Raw genomic sequence first — 23332 nt, 5'->3', positions numbered from 1 at the left:
AAGGGCGACCATATGCGACCAAGACTTCAGTAGTATAATGTATACATGTAAATATACCAATCAACTGCCATTGCGCGTCATGTAATTTCAAGTTTTTGAGCGTGTCCTGCATCATGGACCGTGTTATTAATTTTTTTTACTGTACGTAGTTTTTAGTTTTTTTTAATCCATTATAAATAAATAGAATTTGTTTATAGTAACGTGTGTTTTATTTGTTTCTGAAAAACTGGATACTGAATATCGATTTTAAGAGGTTCATCAACAATCAATGTATTATTTTTAAAACGGTTCTAAAATTTATTTGAGGAAAATTTATCCTTACACTGCGAAGCCTGGGTATTCTTTAATCTAATAGCCTTTTAAGGGATGGTGGCTAAGGAGTTACAGGTTCTCCCAAATTTTCCCGGATCTGGCTGAAACTACTAAATAGTAGGTAGAATAAAACAAATAAAATTTCGGTGATGTTTATTTAACAGAAGCTGGACAGCTTTAACTCCTGCAGCATATCAAACACGGTCTCCACGAGGCGGTATTTCATGTTGAAGGTTGTTCTCCTGGCGTCCACCGAGCCATACGACATGTTGAGTGTGAAAAGATCTGGGTAGAACTGGGAAAGATTGGGTTACTCACAAAATAGTTTATAATGGATTTCGCCTATGGGGAAGACTGGGTTGACATCACCGCTTAGGTATTTCTCCCGCCAACCAGCAGTATCTAAGACTGTTTTAGTATTTACTTTAATAAACTGTACACTGGAATAACAATTTGTGATCTGATTTCTCGGTATGATGGGCTGTTCTATGTAATTAACAGTTCGAAATAGTTTACAATTGCGTCTTACAGCAGTTATCAAGAGACTTGAGCTATTTCTTCAAAAGAATAAAAAAGGCATTTTTGTAAAAAAAAACATTTTTGCAGTGTGCTTGAAAAACGCATTTGGCACCGCTCATTGCAATCATTTATGGACAAGTTAAAAACGAAATCTGTGTACTTACTGGGAGACCAACCATCGGCTGAGTGTTAAAATCTTGTGTCATCTCATTTGCCTTTAAAATCGTCGCTCTTTGAGGCGTCACGTATAGAAGTTGGAATTTTGCCTGAAATTAAACAATAGAGTATTTTCCTTTCTTTTGTTTTAAACGAATAAAAGTTCTTCTGCGAAAACTGCATTACAATAGTCTGAAAAATTATGAAATAATTGATATTTCGACTATTTTTATCATCTCCATCTAATGGTTGTCTGGTAGAGATCACCTCGAGCGATAAGACCGCCAATTGTACCACCGATGTTTATATAATTTCCATTATACGTATTTGTTATGGTTTTTTAAAACTTATGGTGTACAATAAAGTTTTAAATAAATAAATATTTCCTATATTGCAATATGCGGGAGTGAGCGTGTTTTTATATCGTACCCATCGTCATTTCCCATGACGTCACGTGCGAGTGTAATGCCTCTACTCGTTTCTTGACTTCTACCGACATTCAAAGTCTTGTGACTTATTGATTTTTATCAAGTCAAACACCCTATTACAATCGATAACTGTAAATCCTAGGAATCGTGTATTTAAAATAAAATAAAAAAACAGATTTGATTCATATCTACATTTACAAAGTTTATATCGCCTTAGGTAGGTAGATACCGTCCGATTGTACAAATAAGTGGCAACCCTATCATTAAGTCTGTTACCTCTCTTTTGGTATCGACGGCTTCCCGTATTTGCATTATTATATTTCGATATCCGGCTGCGGCATTCCACCTGGAAATAGTCAACACCAACCAAAATTTAGATCACACAGCTCTACGGTACACTGGGCTGGCGTAAAAATATAAAACTCATAATTCGAATTGAGTTTTTAATGTTAACTTTCGTTTTTCCCCAATTTCCTCCTTATATTAGACGCTCAAATATTGAGAAAGAATACACTATTACCTGCTCCACTGAAAATTATAAGCCCTGGAGAGGAATGCCATGGCATGGTAGTTGTGCCTTTCGGAGACCCATTCCTTGGGGCAGCTGCCCTCTACGTGGCTGTATCCATCGAAGTCTGGGAAGAAATCGCACGCCGCCTCGCGCATTATCTAAAATAAATTGCTATTGCATTACATGGTCTTGAGACATTAATTATTACATGGCATTTGAGACATTTTATCCTATAGATAACATTTTTATCCTATTCCCTATAGCAAGGTATTTAAATGCTACGCAATAAGATTAAATATGTTATCAATTTTACAACATGAATCAGCTGGCTGGATCTTACAGAAAACGTGCGTGCATTAAGGGACATAACACATTGTTGATCCAGGTTTCTAACAAGGAAATTTAATAGTTTCACACGCTATCATAAATGCGACATTATGAAACACGAAGGAGCATTACCAATTCGTTTGGTGACCTTTGAATATACAATCCTAAATACGGATTTACCTGCAGCATCCTCTTCACACTATAAGGCCTGTTGTAGTGCTCCTTCAAAGCCGAGGTGGTCGCATTGGCGATCCATTTCAACCGCACCGAATTACCTATACACACCCACGTGACGGTCACACACACGCCCGTCACTGTGATGATCACACCTTTGCTGTAAACCAATCGTAACATTGTATATTTATAAATGCAAAAGCGTAGGAAGATGTTTGGATAGTTGAATGTTTGTAAAAATAAGCAAGTGCTAGATGCATTGACACATAATAGATCAAGTTCTAGATTATATAGCCTACTATAGATATTTAAATCGAAAAGGATATTGTGCGAATTTAATGCGAGTCAGAGTTTCATGCAGGCGTAGCAGTGAGTTAATCTAGTTCAATTATAAGTACAGAAAGAAGTCTCACCTCTCCGGATCTGGTCTTATATCCCAGCCTTGGAACGGTAAGTTGCTGTATCTTAGAGTTGCAATACCAATTGGCCCTATAATAAAAAGTCACGTTTATTTGACAGACCTCATGCAGCTGATGTTAAGCCGGTTGTGGAGCAAAGCCAGTGGGTTCAATGCTCACCGAAACCAGTATTTGTAGGGTTCATAATTTTTATCTTAAGTTTTTTTATAATACTGGTTCGAGACTCAATCATTATCAGTTTCTTTTGATATTCACTCTTATGACTAATATTAACTCACACAACACTCCCGTCCTGAACTGCACCGTCAGCTTGTCCTCGTTAAACTTGTAGTCGTTTACGTAGTTGCTGGTCCACAGCTTCCTTTGCTCTTGCCACTGGCAGATTATGGGCGGCTCCGACCACATCACGTCTTGGGGTAAGCTGAAAGAAGTTGTATAAAGTGAGGGAAAAGTCCTGATTATTACATGATATTGAGTAAATGCAACATACATAATTTAATTCTTCTTTGCCTTTAGCCTGCCCTTTACAATAAAACCTAATCTAACTCACTCTATGAACACGAGTGCCAGCTTTTCATACTGCGCTTCGACCTTCTTTATTTCTTGTTCGATCTCCTCTGGTGTGCGGGTGACCCCTGGCGGCGGAGGGGACGGGGCGCGGTACTGCACTTGGTATTTCATCGGCTGTAGTGTCTTGGGGAGCTGGACTGCAATGTTTAATTCGTCAGGGTAATAGTAACACTTCGTCTTACAACCGTTTAAAATAAACGATAATAATCTCAATTCTTAATTCGATTCCGAGAATGAACCAATCAAAATAAATTATTTGTAGGCATGTCAAAAGAAACCTAGTTCTGATTGGTCTATTTTTGAGATAGGTAAAAAAAAAAGCGATTAGGATCGTTTATTGAAAATTTCGGATAGTCGAGTAAAACAATAAATGAAATACAAAAACTAAATATTATAAGTTTAACTATTCCGAATATCTTTTATCTTTCTATACTAAACAACCTTAGCCACCCTCTACTTCCAATTCCTATCACTATTTACACGCCAGTAGGGATTATCTAATATCTTAAGCTTCGTCAGTAAGATTACTAAGTATATTAGTAGGAAATAACTTTATTTATTTCTTGCTAAAGGTGAATGGTACTGCATTTTTAATATTAAACCTGATTATACCGTATCAATGCTAAACACTTTTGTCTTTGTCTCCTTCAAAGGTTTTTAGGTTTTTTTTTTAAGAATAATATAGAATTGGTCGGAGTTTATATTTAAGAATATAAAATATATATATTGACAATACATTTTTGGTCTATCTTACTACATAAAAACATAATCTTATACATGATAATTGTCTACGTGATTCTTTCTATTGATAGATTCTCTATTTTTCCTAGTTAGATTAACTAATCTTATTATAAAAATCGATTTTCTTTTTACCTCATGTAAGTACCGAATTGTAACCATATTAGTATTTCATACATTTTGTATAGTCTCTGAGATTTTTATTCAATGAATACGGTATTTATATTATTATTGTTTGCTATATATCCGCAAAAAAACATCCTCGCATGTGAACAAATAACAGCACAAATAATTCTTGTCTTTGGCTATTCTATAGATTAGATAAAAACACTAGAAAATTATCGCTGACGCTCCACACGATTAGGCGATATGATTATTTCGCACAACATATTGTATGTTAAGGTCAAATTTTGGAAATAAATTACGTAAAAATATTAACTACCCTTTATTCTCGGCGTGGTCGATCAAGAAGTCTGTATAATAAGTTATAGTGCAAAATAGGAATGCTAATTCGAAATATATTGGGATATGGTAACGTTGTTTTGATTTCAAAGTGATATTATGTTTTCTGAGTGAAAAAATATGAGTGCGTATTGGAAATGTTGTGGAGGTTTTTGTAAGTAAATATATATTTTTTATTTATATTGAATTCGGTTATTCTATAAATAGCCCTTGGATAAGTATTTCTTTTCACTATTATAATTCGTTCTCGTTATGTAAATACCATTTATTTAGATAAAGGATTTCTTTATCGATTTCTCAAGTGTTACTAAGTAGATTTAGTATTTTTAAGCGTCGTCATAGTACGAAATTAGCATTTTTTGTGTTTCAATGTATGTAGGCAATTTTTGTGGACATTTGTGGCGGCTCTAGACACACAGTTAAGTCTGTATACCTCATGGTTGCCAATTCCCATTGAAGCCTATAAGGGCTCGCGAACATATACTGGGTTTCTCCCCTCTTCCCATCTTAAGAGGTTTCTCTATGCTTCCCCTCCATTGCCTTCCCAGCTATCCCCACTACTTTCCCCACCAGCGCTGCAGTTGCTAAGCCGGGGGATTCCAGTACCCCTTTCACAGGATTCTGCCAATGTTGACTGCGGTGTCCTATACTAAAAAAAAAACCACCAGTACTCCTAAAAACTTTTTGTAGGTAAGATGCTTTGTTAGTTTTTACTAGGTGGAGACTTCCATATGTATTTGTTTTTTTTGTCTGCGTTGTAGTACAAAAACATAAAAAAAATCTTAACTATATTTTATAATATCTAGTCATATGTTGCAATTTAAGCAAAGGTATTGCGTTATGTTAATTCATTAAACGATATTAAAATTATGTTGGCTTTCAGGGGTTACCGTTCCATCATACTGAACTTTACTAAAAGATTATCTTTATACGTTTTTTAGTATTTATATAAATGAAACCTCCAGTTAAAAATGATACATTTACGATGTACAAATAATAGATAATGTATATTTTCTTCGGGAATTTTTGGATTCGTTTTTTGTTTTGCCATTCCGTTATCTATCTGGACGGCATTGAGCTTACCATCAGGTAATGCGCAGTCCCTTTTTCGCGCCGAAATAAAAAAATAAACAAATTGTAATAAGTTATACTTAGTATTTATCAAATGTCCACACTATTTTTTAGTTAATAGAGCGTGTTTATGATACTTCACAACTATTCTAAATTTTATTATGCGCTAGATAAAGGTCTGATATTGAGTCATGAGATGTTTATATTACAGTACACTCATCAATTTAGTATTCATGATAATATTACCTTACTAAATACAGATAAGAACTTTTGCTGTCAATAATAAATTCTATAATATAGTTAACTTTTGTAGCGATACATTAAAAACTGTTAGCTTGCAAAAGAAAATACATAACATGACACACTTCTGTTGTAACGCGTGCCACGCGTTTTTTCACACATTACCAATAGGATTCATACGCACCCATTGATTGAACGCGCGTGTTGCGTTATCGGGAGTCAATGGCTGAATTCCCGAAGTAGCCCGAGGCTTGACCCGAAGGTGAACATGTCCGTTGCAATTCTTAATTTTGTGATTTCACCTATTCGTGAATTCCGGAATGGTCATTTTTAAAGAGTTTTAAGATTATATAGAGCGGACATTGGGAAGATTGTCATACAACAATTCTGCGCTTATGTGATGGTTTAAATTCGATTTATCGTGAAATAGCAAAAACACCAATGTAAAATACTTCATATTTATTTCATACTAGCTTCCGCTCGCAACTTCGCCCGCGTGGATTTCGGACTTCAAAAATGGAGCCGGTCGCGAACGTTCGAGAATGTTCGTTTTACGAAGCTACTCGCTAGGTGATTCGCTAGCCTCTAGGTGCCAAGCAAGCCGCCTGCCTGTGCGTTCGCGACCTTATATATATACAAAAATAATCCTTATAGCATGACTCAGTATTCACGCATGATGGCTTATTATTAGCGTATTTCATGTATAACTTTGGTGTTTCTATACCGATTTCTATGATTCTTTTTATGGAATATTTAATAATGTTAACTTTTCTAATTAGGGATGACTGAGAGTGTTATAAACGTAAGAGTAGACAAATATAATGAGAAAGCTTCGAACTGCTAAGCTATCGGGAATTACACGTGTTATTGTGAGTCAACCATAAAAGATAGACACATGCTGTCGTGGGATATTTTTTACATAATTTTAAGGAGAACATTTCCGTCATACATGATTTCTGTGTAGCTTTAACCATTAAGGTTGCACACGCGACGGAAGCTTAAAAAATGGAGTAACTTCTCCCGTTTTCTCAACATTTTCCTTCACTGCTCTGCTCCTATTAATTGTAGCGTGATGAAAAGTAAACTATAACCAGCACAAGAGTATGACAAATAATTGTACCAAGTTTCGTTAAAATCCGTCGAGTAGTTTTTGTTTCCATAACGGTTATACAGACAGACAGACAGACTAAAATTTACTAATTGCATTTTTGGAATCAGTATCGATCCCTAATCACCCCCTGATAGTTATTTTGGAAATATATTTCATGTACAGAATTGACCTTTCTACAGATTTATTATAAGTATAGATTATGATTTCCATGTTTTTAATGCGATTAGCAAATTTTCTGTAAATATATTATTTTTGTATCAATATCTAAGGACGCTTTGATATCTTGTCATACGAAAATTTTAAATAACACAGCGACTTATTACCAATTGGAAATAACTTTTGGAGCAATAATTTGGCTCTGATGTCCAGTCTATAACTAACTTAATAGTTTAATGTCTTTGGTAAGTTTAAATTAAACCACTGCGCTCTTGCCTATTACCTTGAGACAGCGTAATTGTTCGGTGAAAAAGCTAGAGTATAAGCAACGATACCTATATGTTTGTGTTTGTTTATATATTGTAAATACTGTAATACGTTACGCCGTGATCTATAGAAAAGGTCAAACGTTGGTACACTTTAAAATAATATTCAAATTAATGATCTTTCGTGAATAAGGGAAAAAAGCGGGATCGTATTTTCCAGAGAGGTGTTGCTCCTGGTGCCTGTGATCCTGGTGGAGCCGCGGCGATTACCAAAATGCGTCACAGGGTACATGACCGACGTGCAGCAGTGGGTCGACGTGGAGGGGAGGCTAACAGATTCTATAGGTGGAGTATACAGCAAACGAATAAGGAACGACTACTGCCAGGTCTCGGGTTCAAATCCCGGGAGGGCAAAGTAGTTTGGATTTAAGGCTCAATATTCAGGCGAAGTCTGGAATTTGTGCGTGATATGGCAATAAGCTCATCCCATATCACATCATGGTATGGTACATGTATGGTGAAAAGTAGGAACACTAGTTACACCCTATGCCCATTCCTTCGAGGATAAAAGGGTTTAGAGTATGTGTATATGTGTGAGTGAGCATCTAGGTCGCCTGAGATGATCACCATATACTATCAACCCCAACTGGGCGCATACGTTGACAGGATGATTTGATTACTTCTTACCGAATCCATAACATATACCTAAGGGGAAACCCTGGTATACATTCGTTGGAAGCTAATAGTACTTGAATACTCAGTGATAATGGTGTTGTCAAAGTTTAAGAGAGGAAATGGAAAGTGGTGTATGTGAGCCTTCTTACTAACCATACGAACGCATAATCTGCTAGGTCTTCTAAGTTTTCTTTGAGGATGCAGTACTATCTTGTTTTAGCTGGGATAGTTTCACGAATAGCTTTCCGGTGTCAGCTAGCGAACCTCCAGTAATCTTATAAGATAGGCCGTCGTCACACTGGTATTGGACGTACCCTACACAGAAGTTATAATTATATCATTAGGTTGACAGCACTTGGATATCTATATTCTATGTTGAGGGGCTCCTTTTTCCGTAGTTAGCCCGTAGTAGGTCGGGCCGCTGTGCGTGGGATGCCGGCTATAGGTCTAGCCAGTCCAACTCCTTCCAGAAGCGCAGGATCTTCCTGGTTCCTCTACGGGCTTCTCGGAGTGACCCCGGTGTACCGAGGATTTCCAGTACTTGGATAGTTAGGTTTTTTTTTTTATTCTTGCAGATATCGAAAATGCAATAGACCTGTCAACCCAGATGAACCCTGTGTCGATGCTGCATCAAAAGATGAATTTCTTCAAATTCTCCGACACTCGTCGAGTGAAGTATCTCAGCATGGCGAAATGTTGGCTCAGCAGAATACCGCCGGTGAGTCAGATGACTTTATGACATAATTAACAGATACTGTCAATTTGATAACGAACAACCAAGAGCAACACTATGAAACTGACAGTTGCTTATGTTGCTGAAATGTGTTTATCCAGAACTTAGCATTACAAAGATTTATTGCTTCCTTGCATTAAATATTGAGACAGCGCCGACATGTCAGACGTGACACTCATAATGTCCTCTAACGAAGATTACATTGTCCTTCAAACTTCAATACAAAAAATAGATCTATATTTTAAAGTTATTTTATATTGTTACAGGTATTTCGAATAACGGATCCAAGCGGTCGCTGGCTGTCAGACACGGTAGAGTTCATGACATTCTACGGAAACTTCTTCGTCGAAGTGGACCTTCCCGGAGAACATTATTATGTCTCCATGAACGCTAGTGGTGCAAGAGAGGCGGAGTTCGTCTCCACATACCAACCAGCTCAAAGTAAGCGAATTCTATATCATCAGTATTTTGCTGTGTAAACGCAGATCCTCATGTCTGCAAATATTATGGACAGTCTTTTAAAAAGTTACTAGTACTTAGTGAAGGTCGTTGCCCTTGCTGTCCCATCTCAAAAATTCACCCCGTATATCCTAAAATATATATTATTTTCATGAATTTCAGTGACATCTGTGTGGTCCACGGGACTTCAAGTTACAGTATTTCCGAATCTAAGAGAATTAGACCTCAGAGCGTGTTCTATAAGGGTCCTAAGCACAAACCTGTTCCAAGGTATGCAGAAACTCGAGGCTTTGTATCTAGGAGAAAATCTAGTCCACTTTATAGACGCTGACGTCTTTTCTGGTCTACAAAACCTTATCCACCTAGATTTTAGCAGAAACGAAGCATACGATGAAGTTGGAAACCAAAAAAATATAGAAATGCCGAGGAACGTGTTCAAAGGGTTACGTAATTTGACCTCTTTGGATTTATCGTTTACAAGGCTATCGCAAAGGAATGTCGTTGTTCTGAGGGGTTTAGGACCAAGCCTGAGAAGATTATCGTTATGTTACACAGGAATAAGCGCCATGAGAGGTGGCATATTTAGTGGCACATCATTGAAGATTCTAGATATTTCCTATAATAACGGACTGATAAAGGAAGCAGGAATATTCAGAGGCATTGAACAGTCACTACAAGTGTTATACGCCATAGATGTTGGCCTACGAAGTCTTGAATACTTAAGAGGTCTCCGACACTTAGAGGTTTTACAACTTTCGAGGAATGAAATAGGCTTTGTGCCTATAGAAACAGCAAGGACATGGGAAAATTTGAAAATTTTGGACTTGAATAAAAATAGACTGACCTCGTGGTTCACACCGACATATAGTCTTATGCCAAACCTGATATTTTTACAATTAAAAGACAATAACATCAATGTTATTTCTGAAGAGATGATTTTGGATTTAAGCCATTTGAATTTTTTGGCGATGTCGGGAAATTTTATTGTATGCAACTGTCACGCGCGAGACTTCATCGAGCTAGCTGCGAGGAATGAGGACAGGTCCCGAAATATATCCCTCTATTCCAATGTTAACAACGGTACGGGCAATTTCTCATTCCACAGAGCGTTTATAGATCACAACAACATACTTCGAGAGAGATATCCTATAAATTCTGATTGTAATGAATGTGTTGAAGAATTGAAAATACATGCAAATTTCGTTCTAACTGACTATAGTCGTTCTAACTACATGTGTGTTTCTGTGACTAATAGCGAATCTGTCACTTTCAAGGATGTGATTGGGTGCAATAGTTTAAGAGACATAGACTATGAACAAATTATGGCAGGGGGTAGAAACAAATTGTTAGCGCTTTTGGTGATACCATGCGTGCTTTTGCCTTTGTTTGTAATGTTCGTATTCAGGAGGAATTTACGATACTGTATGATAACCCTGAGGAATTCTACCTTGTTGAGCTTGATCAATAAGAAAGAGGTGGTCGACGTTGGTGAGTTTAATATTTTTCTTAAAATATCCATTCGGAAAGAAGTATGTAAAACTAGATATTGTTTAGGGTTTCAAAGGCCTTTACCGTTACAGAGGCCCTATAACTGTAACGATGCTAGCGCTATCTAAATAAATTTAAAATATCAGATAAAAATATATATTTTCTGTGGGAACAAATTACAGAGATAAAAAGAAGTTTAAATGCTAATCCAACACATATTCTAGGTATCCGTGAACCATATGAAAATCCGTTAACTGGTTCTAGTGCTATCTTGAAACAAACATACTAAACATTGCAATAATTCACAATTGTAATAATTTTCTTTAGTTTTAGATTAGATATATTTTAGTTTTTCAGATTAAAAATAATTGTAAGTGTTGAATCTACCTTTAGGTACTGTAAACTGCATAACCTAAATAAATAAATAAATGACAATGCAATTAAAACTAAGACTCTTTCAAATTACAGATGGTACGATATTCCACTACGACGTGTTCGTATCGTATTGCAACGAGGATCGTGGGTGGGTGCTGGACCACCTACTGCCACACCTGGAGTCCGACTGCAGCATCAGCGCTTGCTTGCACGAGAGGGACTTTCAGGTGAGGTTCAGATGCTAAATTTATCTTTAGAATGTTCGAGCAATTATTACGAAGTTCTAAAGCTGGCCAATTTTAGTGTTAATGGTAAAGCAGGGTTGCAGTCTCTTTTGTCTTCTGTATTTATGGACTAGTTACAAGTAGTAAAAATAATATTATTAGTATTTCAATTGAAAACTACTGGATTCGTGCATCAGTGGAATTGCCGGAAGTCCAATATAACAAAAGTGCATTATCTTTCTAAATCCGCATTATTTAAATGCCGGCAAATCACTAGCGATTCATATTAAATTATTGGTCCTCCTGGTTGGAGGAGATGTTATTGTCAAGTAATTGCCCTGTCGAGATGACATGGTAAGGAATCTTGTAACATCTCTACATTCAAGAGCATATTAAGAGCTGTTCTCAGTGTTATGCGTTCTGAACCGCACCGCAGCCTGGTTTTCTGTAGTTACAGCTATTTTTACCAAAATGGCTCCCTTTAAGTTGAATTTATTTATATCATTCATCTTCACTTAAATTCTCAAGTGAACATCCTCTTTCCAGGTCGGTCTTTCGATATTAGAGAACATTGTATCGTGCATGGACCGCTCAAGGTCCATAATGCTGATCATATCGCAAAAATTCCTCATGAGCCAGTGGTGTCAATTCGAGATGCATCTAGCACAACACAGGTAAGTCATATAGCCAAGAAGCGTCATAACCTCGACCCTCACGGCCACAAAGATAGAAGTGCTAATAATACTCTAATTTCGCCATTTTTTCCTATTAATATCAACCCCAGCCAAAGCAGATATGTTTTGTACATTAGCAAAATCATAGACTTTAGCGGCGTGACCTGGGAATCTATATGCACTATTTAGTTGCGGTGATTTATCCATTTCTGTTTTCAAGATTTTTGACGGCAAAGATATGTACGCTACATACACAAACTGTCGCAAATTGGCAATTTATTCCACACGCAATAAAAATGCAAGAAACACAACGACTTAGCAATTTTACGACTCACCATAGTTTCGTTGCTTGAAATAGATCTGCTTAATATTTAGGAAAACTTGGATGGGAATCTCTCAATGTCTTTAAACTATCAATCTATTATTCCAGACTTCTAGAAACAAGAAGAGAAGACCTAACACTGGTTCTCTTGGAAGAGATACCTCGACGGCTCCGTCCTACGACGCTGCATTATTTAATGCTGACCAAAACCTACATCGTGTGGCCTGCTGCCGACGCTGAAAGAGCTTTGTTTTGGAAGAGACTGAGAAAGAGTTTGGTCACACAGAAGCTAAAGCAGCCCGAAGGGGTTTCCTTGGCTTAAAGTTTTTGTACACTGGCGAGGTTTTATGGTGTTGGAGTGTTTCCGGTGTGCACAACTGGCAGTCGTGATCCCTATTATATGCGAAGTATAAGGGAGCAATTATAAAGGCCTATTTAGACATTATAATTATAGGTGTATACAGTACAATTTATGTACGTACTATCGGGTGTATTTCGCCGTGTTTTGATGAAGGCAATTAAAAGAGTGTTAGAAAGTGAGGCGGCCTCTTGACAAAGGTTGCGTTGCTTAGAATAATCTTTAGATGTAATTATGCCCCGAAAGACATTTCGGTTTAACTGTTAATAGAAATTATTCTAATCTTAACCATGAACATTAATCATAGAGAATGGACCACGTGAACCTAAAATTAACCACTATCTAGAAAGAGCAAACTACGGCCAAAGCTTCTCTGTGTTCTATAAATATGAAGTGGCGAACACGCATGTGCAGAACGCATGCGTCTTTGCAAGATACTTGCACTTGAAAATAAGAATTTTAGAAAACGCTATAACATTTGCTTGACCTTAATTGTCATTTGACAAGTACTCAAGTGGTCACAGTCTATTAAAATGATGTAAATTAATGTTTCAAGCATCTTTTTGTCACCACGTTTTAATTATTTTTCTGCGTTATTCCATATTAATTGAGTTGAATATTTTAAGGTTTTAGTTATAGGTGTTTTAACGTTTACAAATAAACGTTTATAATAAGTATTTAACTTAATCTCTGCTTTGTTACACTATTGCATTTGTAATTTAACTTTGATGTTAAGTAAATACTGATTATTCTAAGACGGGTTAAGATGTATATTAGTTAAGACTCTTAATGTTAAATATCGTAATTTTTAAGAGCAATATTAGTTCTTATAAGTAAATTTTAATTAATAAAACAAATAATAGCGAGTTTGGCATGCGCACCGACGGTTCCGAACAAACTATCTCTTTTTGTTAGTAAAGTACATATTTACTGTTCTTAGATTTTTTATTTTATTGTAATACATTGCTTCTTACCAAATCTCATGGTTCTAGGTTTATGAGCAGTATAGGTTTTAATTCGTTTGTGAAATTCTCCAACATAAAGAAATTCATTTATAGTACCTCAGAAATCTGCAGTCTGTAACAACGTGACATTGGCGGAATAGCTTCGTAAACAAGCTCGTCACCAAAATCAAAGAAGAATATTTTGGTCGAGTTGACTTATTAGTTTGATTTTTATACAGCTGAAAGAAACTATAGACCCGAGAACTTGATATAAATTTCAACATCATTTTGTTCGTCTGTTTTGACAGACAGACGAACAAAATGATGCTATTTTTACATCAAAGTAAAATGTCAAAATGATCAGCTAAAATATCAGTGAGGGGCCAAGTTTTCTAGAAGGTCCATTGGATGAAGTTAGATATAGAGTGGGGAAGTCATGCTTAACTTTGTCGGCTACCTATTCTACCCTCCAGTTACTTGTAAAATTAAAATATGTGAGAGCCTTAACTTCACATATTTTAGAACGATGAGGGAAGTGCAGTGCGACCCTGTGCGATGTAAAGCACTGCTGTTGCTGCTATTGTATATAGATTGTCGTATCTTTTAATATAAGGCGAGCTGCTTGCCATCTGGCCATCTAGTTGTAGGTGTAGGTAATATAAAATAAATTCTTACAAAAGAAAATGATCTACTCACAGGTAGTCACTATGACAGATCCCTGCATCCGTTTAGGCTGTGGGGGAGTCGTCAGGAGATCCAGGTTTAGCACACCGCCGCAAATCCTGGAGAAAATATTTGGTTCTAAATAATAAAGAAATGTATTTTATTTATATGGCAAAGTGACCCCACTGAACCTGATGGTAAGTGGAGTGGGGTCCAATAGAATGTCACTGGCGAGAGATGATTAACTCTCGACAGTCGACACAATTATGCCGGCCTGTTGGAACCTGTTGTATACAGGCTGATTCCGGAACGCGACACACTTACGTGAGTGACTATGGCGGGTTTTAACACCTTGTGTACGGTGGTCGCTATCCGGGCGGATATAAAATATACCCTACCACTAGCATAAATTGTTTTGCTTTAAAAATACATATCTAGTACATTGAGTTATTGTGTGATTCGGCTTGACATTATTGGTGGTCGTTAAAACTAAGCCAGTCTTAGTTCTTACTACTACATAAATCGAACATTGTGTTGCACCGATCCCAAACTGGAGTGGCATTTGAGAATATATCAATATTGTAAACATACCTATACTTCCTTAAATTTATTTCGCCAGGCCTCGTTCTCGTCATGCATGTCTTCAGGTATTTTTTGAAAGCCAACTCTGAGAGAGAAAATATTTAAGGTCTTCATATGAGTAGGCAGCATATAAGGCCCGTGACATATTTAAGGCCCTTGAAATTCCCATGTAAAATAGTATTATAGAATAAGATGAAGCCAGCATGCCATGCTAGCATTTGTTTTTAAACGAGCACAGAAAAGTGACCCTTCTGAACCTTATGGTATGTGAAGTAAGGTTCAAAAGAATGTTGACTGTATATGAATATATCCTACCACCAGCAAAACATATTCCCTTCTTCTTACAACTTAGCGTCTTTCAAACGGAGTGTGAAAAGCAGGTCGGCATAACTGTGCCGACCGTCCGGGGCTCTTTAGCTCTTCACTCACCTTCAGGTGCAGTAAAGCCACTTTCCGTGCCCCCCCAAAAAAAGGTAAAATGTAACAGTACGTTACCATTTTGTTCAGCGAAGTAAGTCCTCGGATCTGGCAGAAAAGGTGGTTCCGCCATGTTGTAATTGTCTAAATCTTCTTTCTCCTTCTCGTTCTTTGTGTAGCTATAGAAGAATATTAATGTTAAACTAGAAATCACTAGTTCTGGTGGTGCTTCTATAGACTGATTGGTCTATCAAATAAATTTGTATAGGGTGGTGAAAGCAACTCTTCATTTGCGACTGACCTGACGAAGGTATAGTTTTTAGTATGGGGTCACAATAAATTATGCCAAATATCCATGCCTGCAAATTTTTTGCTGATTGGGAAGTTTTACGTAATCATAACCCCCGTAATTTGGTTTAAACGATAGTTCTAATTAGAACAGTGATAATAAAGACGTTACGTTCTTACGGATTGGCCTTTAGAAAATTTTCCAATTCTCGTATTTTTTCCCTGATCTCCTTGTAGAATTTACTTCGTATCTCGTCCTGTTCCTTCTTCAGTTTGTAAGTGTCTATGTGTTCCTTCACGTTGAAAACGAAGAGATCTGACGATGATAATTTGATAAATATAATTAAATACTTAAACCACCTATCAAGATGAATATAATGATGAAAAGATTTTTGCGTAAAATAAAGCGTAAAGATATTGTTTGAAATGGTCTTAACCGGACTAATTTAAAATTCTGTACTGTCTGTCTAAGTAAGGGAAACTTTGTACATTCAAAAAGTACCTGACAACACGACTAGTATATGAGAGTGTAGGACCTCACCCACATATCTGTTTGGCATCTCAGCTGCCAACGCGAAGGACCTGGAACTCTCACTGATGAGGTCTATCATGGATCTGGCGGCGCGCACGCATACGCACGACCCGTCGATGATCTTTGGCAGCTTCACGCCCACTCGCATGGCAGGGAACGACAGCTCTACTGGTTCACTAAAATAGTTAAATAGATGTAGGATTGTATTAGATCAGGTTAGTACCACTATTGAAGAAAACCTGTTAAAAGCTTCTGATAAATAAATACAGATGTAGATTACATCGGGTACTCTCAATAAGGTTACCAAAGGAATATTAACCCTTGAAATATTTCATCCTGATTCTAGTGGAAATTAGAGTTTTATGGGTGATGATATAAATCAAAAGGGCCAATAGGTCTAATCATTATTGTTAAAAACACTCACGGCTCAGGTTCAATTGGCTTAGGTTTCCTAGTGGGCATTCTGATGGCGACCCACAAGTTCAGACGTAGACCTTTGAACTCGCGTTCGTATGAAGCCAATTTTATTGAGTCGAATTTGAGGTTCTTCTCTAGGTCCCTTAGCAAAGTGTATGAGGCCGCTTGTATGGCTTCGGAAAGTTGTTCTCTGAGTGCCAGTCGAACCTGTGGTATGATGATGACATGAAAAAGTGAATGAAATTGAAAGAACGAATGTAAGATATTAATTATTGAGTTTACCTCATTATAGCTTTGTGCTTGTAGCGCTGTGTACTGTCGCGAATTTGCCACAAACTCTTCTAGCATTTCTAGCATCTAAGATAGAACAAAGAATATTCTTATTTTATTAAGTTTGTGTATTCAATAAAATTTTCATATTAAAAAAATTATTTAAATGAAATGTACTTTCAACTTAAGTCGAAAATACAAGGTAAGTTTATCTAATACAGAAGAGTAGGTAGCTACCATCGCTTCATTTATTTCTACCAATCAGTATCATGGAACACTTGAGTTCCGATTTAAAGAACATTTTAGCCCGCATGTTTACTGGTCATTATATTATCGTACTTCAGTTTCGATGTCAAGAACATTGTGGCCAGCGGGATTATTGGGAATTATATTGTGAGACTCTATGTTGATATAATTTGGGTGCCTAGTGCGATACATCGTTAGGCAATATATTACAATTTAAGGTTATGCATGGTTCAAATATTATTCGTGGATACGCAAGAAAGCAGTAGGCCGGTTCCTACACAATCAGTACTGAGAAAATTGCTCAAGTTTCTTCAAAAGAAGTAACAATCGTCCATACCGGTAGCACTTCTATGCATCGTTTCTCCAACTCTTTACTGTCGCAGAAGTTCTGTTGCTGCCACAGATGCAGGTACGTGTTCATCTGTGTCACCACCCGGGGGTCGGGCAGACCGTCGCAGCGCAGGTATTGTTGCCACTTTAGAAAAAGCACAATAATAACTTAATAATTATTTGGCTAGTAAGTCAATCCGCCTTGAAGTCGTAACGTTACCTCTGCTTCCATTTGTTTCTTGTTTTCGAAATTCATTTTCTGCCTCTCGAATTCTGCGAACAGAAAATATGTAATTTCGTGTACTTCTGGACATTTTTTTGCATTTTCAAAGCACTTATAATATTAGTAAGAAGTAACATAACGACTTAAAATTCACTAATACATAATTTCAATATGGACGCACTCTGAAACAAGTTCACAGTCTTCTGCAGTATGTCTCTTCTAACTTCTTCTTCCGCGTTATCCTTCGCCATCTTCTCAGCGCGCTCTCTGGCCAGAGCAGCGCGTTTCTCCTTTGCTCCCGCCAGGATTGCTTGTCTGAACACGAGAATTAAAAATATGATTGCCTGTGTCCTTTGAAGGGTAGGCAGATGCTTATGGAATTACGATTTATCCAGAAAAGAACCGAGCGAAGATTCAGATTATACTGCTATTTGGGCGTGATAGCATGGTTACGAGCCGAGCAAAGGCTTAATACTATTGATAAAGGATGGGTTTGGATTATGATTGGTTATGATATAAGGAGAGGATTAACTAACTTTTCAGCTTCTTTCTCCGCTCGCCATTCTTCTATCCTCTGCAGCATCCACGCTTCACGTTCTTTTTTATTCATTTTTTTCCAATTCTTTGGCTGTTTGTGTTACTTGATTAATAAAATATGTGATCGTTTCTCTATTAAAATTATTTCGGAATAATTAAGTGTTTTACTATTACACCATTGAATGCGAAAAGAATAGAACGACTGCTGTAAAAAAATAAAGTATAATAAAAAATAAATTGAATTCCCAAAAATTACGTTTTATGAATATAATAAAAATACGGAGCGTGGTTAATGTTTGACAGAAAAAAATAACAATATAATACATAGATATAGAAATAAAAAATATATATTTTATCACTGTACTTTGTCACTGAAATCCATTCAACGTGTAAATATTTTTTATTTATTCGTGTGTCTTCTTGATACTAAACTGAAGTAATGATACAAAGGTTAGGGTACACTTTTTATAGACGTCGAAAAAGACAAAAGTATTTACGATCGGATTTTTATTGCGAACACGCACGCAAACAAATAAATATGGCAGGATATTTTTATTGTGTTTTCATAAATTTTCGCTGGAAGTTTGAATAAAAGTTTATTTTAATGGTATGTTATAAATTAAAGTGAATGCGTTCATAATTTCCTAATTATTTGGGAGTATAATTTTTGTATTTGGTAGCCATCTATACGCATTATAAAACAAAGTTTCCTTTTCTATTTGTATGGGATCGATTTTCTCAAAATCTACCAAGCGGATTTTTATGAAATTTGGTGTTGAGATAGTTTAAAACCCGAGGAAGGTTATAGACGTTCTATCCCGGGAAAATATATAGCGGGACTTATCCTGGAGAACTCTTTTACGTATGCGAAGCCGCGAGCAAAAGCTTGTATGAGCAGAGACGTGAAACGAAGCCTATGTATGATATGAAAAATATAGTTCAATTAAAAGTATTACTATTACTGCAATTTACCTTTTCAAAGTCCGGCAAATCTTCCTTATCTTTATCTTTTTTCCCCTTCTTCCCTTTTCCTTTCTTTTTCTCAACGTGTTCCTCTTCTACCTTTTGTTGTTCCTCTGTTTAAAAAAATAATTTCATAATCATTCGCAAAACCTATTTCGGGCAATACACGAATATTTTAGTTTTAATGATCATCTAAGTTATTTCCTGATAGAGGCTAGATTACATTAAGTTTGTTATACAAGTCATCATTAGGTATACACAACGGAAATCAAGGTAAACAAATATTCATTCAATAGCAAAATAATAAAGATATGATAACCAGCAGGTAGCGACTCTTGTGACCACTGCATCATTTCACTGCTAGTCTTTTTAGCCACCTCCACTACCTAAAAGAAGCCGAAAAGAATAGTCTTTCCCATCTTTGATATATCTAAAAAAATAATAAGTTCTTTACCTCTGCTTTCCCTTTTTTACCCTTTTTCTTCTTCGCCTTTGGTTCTGTAAAAATGAATAAGGTAGTCAGTGAAGATGTTTCAAATGAATACCATAATAAATTTAAATAACATCTGTCATTAAATTTTTAAAATCAAGGTTGATTTCTTGTATGCGGGAGGTCGTCTGGATTGGTATAATTCAACATTTTGTCTATTTCCACCGTCAAATAAAAGATGTCGATCGTCTTATTGTCCTATCCTACCCCCCTACCGTCTTGTTATAAGTTACAGTTACATGTTAAGAAATAGTATATAGTTTACTACTACTCGTAGCTGTCTGCGTAAAAGTCCTTTTCTGAAATGACATCTCCATTATGCACTTTTAATAATTATTCTTAATAGATGAAATTTCATTCCAAACATTTCAGATTTTTAGGTCTGCTTGTATTGAACAAAAATTAAACATATATGCTTTAATATTTAAGTTTAATATATTACTGGAGGGTGTGGTAGTGACATTTTCTTACGAAGATCTAATTTGTCTCAGCGAAGTGGTCTCTACAGTATATCATGCCACTTGGAGTAGCTAAATATTTGTTATGATCTGTATTGATACGTTATACCGGGTACCAGCAGAATTACCAGCGTTTTGCTCCTTGGAGCAAAGCATATTGCTGAGCTGGGGCCCGATTGCGGCTGCAATATCTCACAAATGGATATATACTTACTTGTCTATGTTATATCTTAAGTTATACTGTGTGTTAATTGTAGCCTAAATAAACTTTTTTATCTATCTATCTATCTATCTACAGTCGCTGTCACTTGGCAGAGATGTCAAGAACCTGCATTATTTATTAATATAAAATTTTCTACAACCGAAAAGAATGAAATCGCTATATATTCAATCTTGCATGAGTATTTCAAAATCAATGGCGCGGCAATAAAAAAATGAATATGAAACGAGAACTCACCTGCCTGAACACTTATGTTGCTATGGTTACCTTATTGATAAAATTTCTACACTCACATTTGGCAGGGAAGAGGAGGGGGGAGGGGTCATTGCCACCACGACTAATAATATTTATGTTTTGAATTAAAAATTTCTCTTCCACAGTAAGGTAGTGTGGCGAAACGTAACTTGGTTTCTAACATGACCTACCATACATGTTTTTTGGTTTTTCTTTAAAATATACTATAAAAAATATACTACGATTTGTGTAAGTTATTTTATTATTCCATTTTATAATATGTAGGGATACGTTGAAATGGTTGTTCTTTGTATATTTCCATGAAAAGTTTTATAAAGATTTTAATAGTACACCATCAGTGTGTATTACAAAGTAAATCAAACCACCAAAGTTTATTCGCCATCTTAAAACGAATGTCAATCTCTGATTGACTAATGCTCATAAATAACATTGACTATAACTACTTTTAAAACAAGGCATCGAACAGTTACAAGCTGTTTTTGGAGTGGAAATAAACATAATGGATGGTGCCGACACATGCCGACTCCACACACATACCTTATCAAAAGTAAAGCTACATACAATTCATTTAACATTGCTCTGTTTAAACTTTAAACGCACCTTCAATGACAGGTGGAATAGATTCAAATGAGGCGCTGGTATAAGAGGTGTCGGTGAACTGGACCTCCTCCGGTTCCGGCTCCAGGTCTGTGGTGGCCACCAGGATCTCCTCCTGGACGTCTGTTTCTGGAGGTGAAAGATGATTGTCAGTAGTGAAGACGTAATGATATTGCGATATTAATCGGACTATGAAGCAATTGCCGGCCGGCAAGAATTCACATCAAAAATCAGTACCCTCACACCACGATGTAGTCGTATATTTTTTACTGTTTTTGAAGACTCATGAGTCCTTATACTTATTATGCCGGCCAGAATTAAATGTACCTTTAGTTAGGAACTTAAGTTGTGTGGTGTCTGTCAGTACTCAGTATTAAGAATCTTAATAATTAGATTATCTTACCCGGCGGTTCATTTCCTTCATCCTGCAAAATAAATAGTCTGTTTACAAACATATATGAAATGTTCCTGAATATGTATGGAGCTAGCTATATGTGGCCCTACTATTATTTACTGTCATTGAATTTTAATAGTGCTGTATATATAAATATGCTTTGTTCGATCTCAGGTCGGGAAAAAGTGATATTGGGTTTTTTACGTAGTATTAGTCTGAAATCGGGAATTTGTTCCCGACAAAGAGATCTAAGATGTTGATTTTACTGTTTAATGTCCTTGGTGTCCGATATGATGATAGACTCTGGTGAGTGACTCTCGAGGATAAGGCGTTTGTGTCAGTGTGCCTTTGTATGTTACTACATTACCAGTAGTGCTTTGAAAGTACCTATGACTTACTTGACCGTGTTCTTTTGGTTTACTGCGGTGACACTAGCAAAATTGTGTGTTTTAGAATCTTTTATTTTGAAATGTATAATACAGGTAGAATAAAATAATTAAAGATCATATTTATAATATATGTTATTTTCAGTTTGCTTGTTTATAATTTTTTTGTTTTATTAATTTCATGATGAATTACCATAAGAATTGTTGGTTCTGTGCATTTTTTTCCTAAAGTGCATATTATTATATTAATTGCAACTAACACTATTAGATAGATAATTTAATAAGGGAAATTTTAAAATTGTTAGCAAAACTTAAAATTGATTTTTTAAGCAATTATTTGTAAGTCTTTGCATATTTCCTCCCTTAACTCATGCGCCGTAAATGTACAGATCGAATGCCCAAAGTCGTTTCTTCTGGGAAAGGTTTTAACAGCAGTTCTTACTCTTGATGTATCCGCATGTTCAAAACGAACTTACCTTTCCTCCTTTTTTATCTTTTTTAGCCATTAATATAAAACAAATTAATTTTATTATCAAAAAATATTTGTAAACAAATGTCTTTTACATATAAATATGTCAAAACAATAATGTAATATGTCAACGAGTAAATTCCATGAAGGAGATCTAATGATTATAGCTTTTTTATACGCTCAGGATAAAGTGACTCCACTGCATCTGATGGTAAGTGGAGTGGGGTCCAATACAATGTCGACTGACGAGCGATGATTACCCCTCGACAGTTGACACAATTATGCCGGCCTGTTGGAACCGGATGTAACGACACACTTACGTGGGCCACTATGGCGGGTTTTAATACATTGTGTACGGTGGTAACTATTCTGGTGGATATAAAATATATCCTAGCACCGGCAAATCTTAGCATTATTATCTTACCATCTTACAAATATAAATGCGGAAGTTTAAGAAAATATTTGGATGTTTGTTAAAAGTATACGCAGCAAGGAATGACGTATCAGTTATACGACGAGACGAGTATGCCGCTTGCTTGACTGAAGTGTTATGACCGCACAAAACAGTAGCATCATCATTCAGTGCTTTGAATCACTTAGTTCGGCGTGGTACTCCACTGCGCTTCAATAATACTCAGTAATTATGCTGGCTACAATGTCCTTTAAACCGGGACACAGTTGTTACAGTAATACATTATCACTGCGGCTAAAATAGACATTGCGGTGACCCCTATTACCTTTTCAGACGCATACTCGCACACGAGAAACCTTGCATCAATAAATATATATACGTATTTGTATACAGAGCCGGCCTTAGGGTAGGCGAACCGGGCAACGGGCCCGGTCCTTGCTTGCAAGGGCCTCACGCAGTGCCTTGGAGAAC

The 23332-nt window shown here is 36.4% G+C and overlaps 2 protein-coding genes across 2 annotated transcripts; one reads left to right on the top strand and one right to left on the bottom strand.

Annotated features, from left to right (window-relative positions):
* Positions 1-451: 451 nt before the first annotated feature.
* Positions 452-22491, bottom strand: LOC115446371 (dynein intermediate chain CFAP94, axonemal). Its single transcript, XM_030173002.1, has 25 exons — positions 22457-22491; positions 21604-21625; positions 21204-21329; positions 19635-19678; positions 19500-19566; positions 19190-19293; positions 18217-18308; positions 17862-17995; positions 17678-17730; positions 17465-17602; positions 16894-16968; positions 16619-16818; positions 16204-16370; positions 15843-15978; positions 15453-15553; positions 14967-15042; positions 14409-14494; positions 3397-3553; positions 3125-3267; positions 2841-2916; positions 2434-2587; positions 1936-2084; positions 1692-1761; positions 996-1097; positions 452-607 (listed from the first exon to the last, which is right to left on the bottom strand). Exons 1-25 carry the CDS (start codon positions 22484-22486, stop codon positions 470-472), a joined length of 2640 nt encoding a protein of 879 aa, XP_030028862.1. The 5' UTR covers positions 22487-22491; the 3' UTR covers positions 452-469.
* LOC115446372 (toll-like receptor 2 type-2) lies at positions 4494-13703 on the top strand. The gene is made up of 8 exons (XM_030173003.2): positions 4494-4770; positions 7681-7805; positions 8711-8853; positions 9135-9309; positions 9490-10815; positions 11284-11417; positions 11961-12088; positions 12519-13703. Exons 1-8 carry the CDS (start codon positions 4754-4756, stop codon positions 12730-12732), a joined length of 2262 nt encoding a protein of 753 aa, XP_030028863.1. The 5' UTR covers positions 4494-4753; the 3' UTR covers positions 12733-13703.
* Positions 22492-23332: the final 841 nt, after the last annotated feature.

The sequence above is a fragment of the Manduca sexta genome, chromosome 28 (assembly GCF_014839805.1).
Source record: "Manduca sexta isolate Smith_Timp_Sample1 chromosome 28, JHU_Msex_v1.0, whole genome shotgun sequence".
Lineage (NCBI taxonomy): Eukaryota > Metazoa > Arthropoda > Insecta > Lepidoptera > Sphingidae > Manduca > Manduca sexta.
The sequence above is the reverse complement of the archived record's forward strand: the minus strand, read 5'-3'. Positions and strand labels throughout refer to the sequence as shown.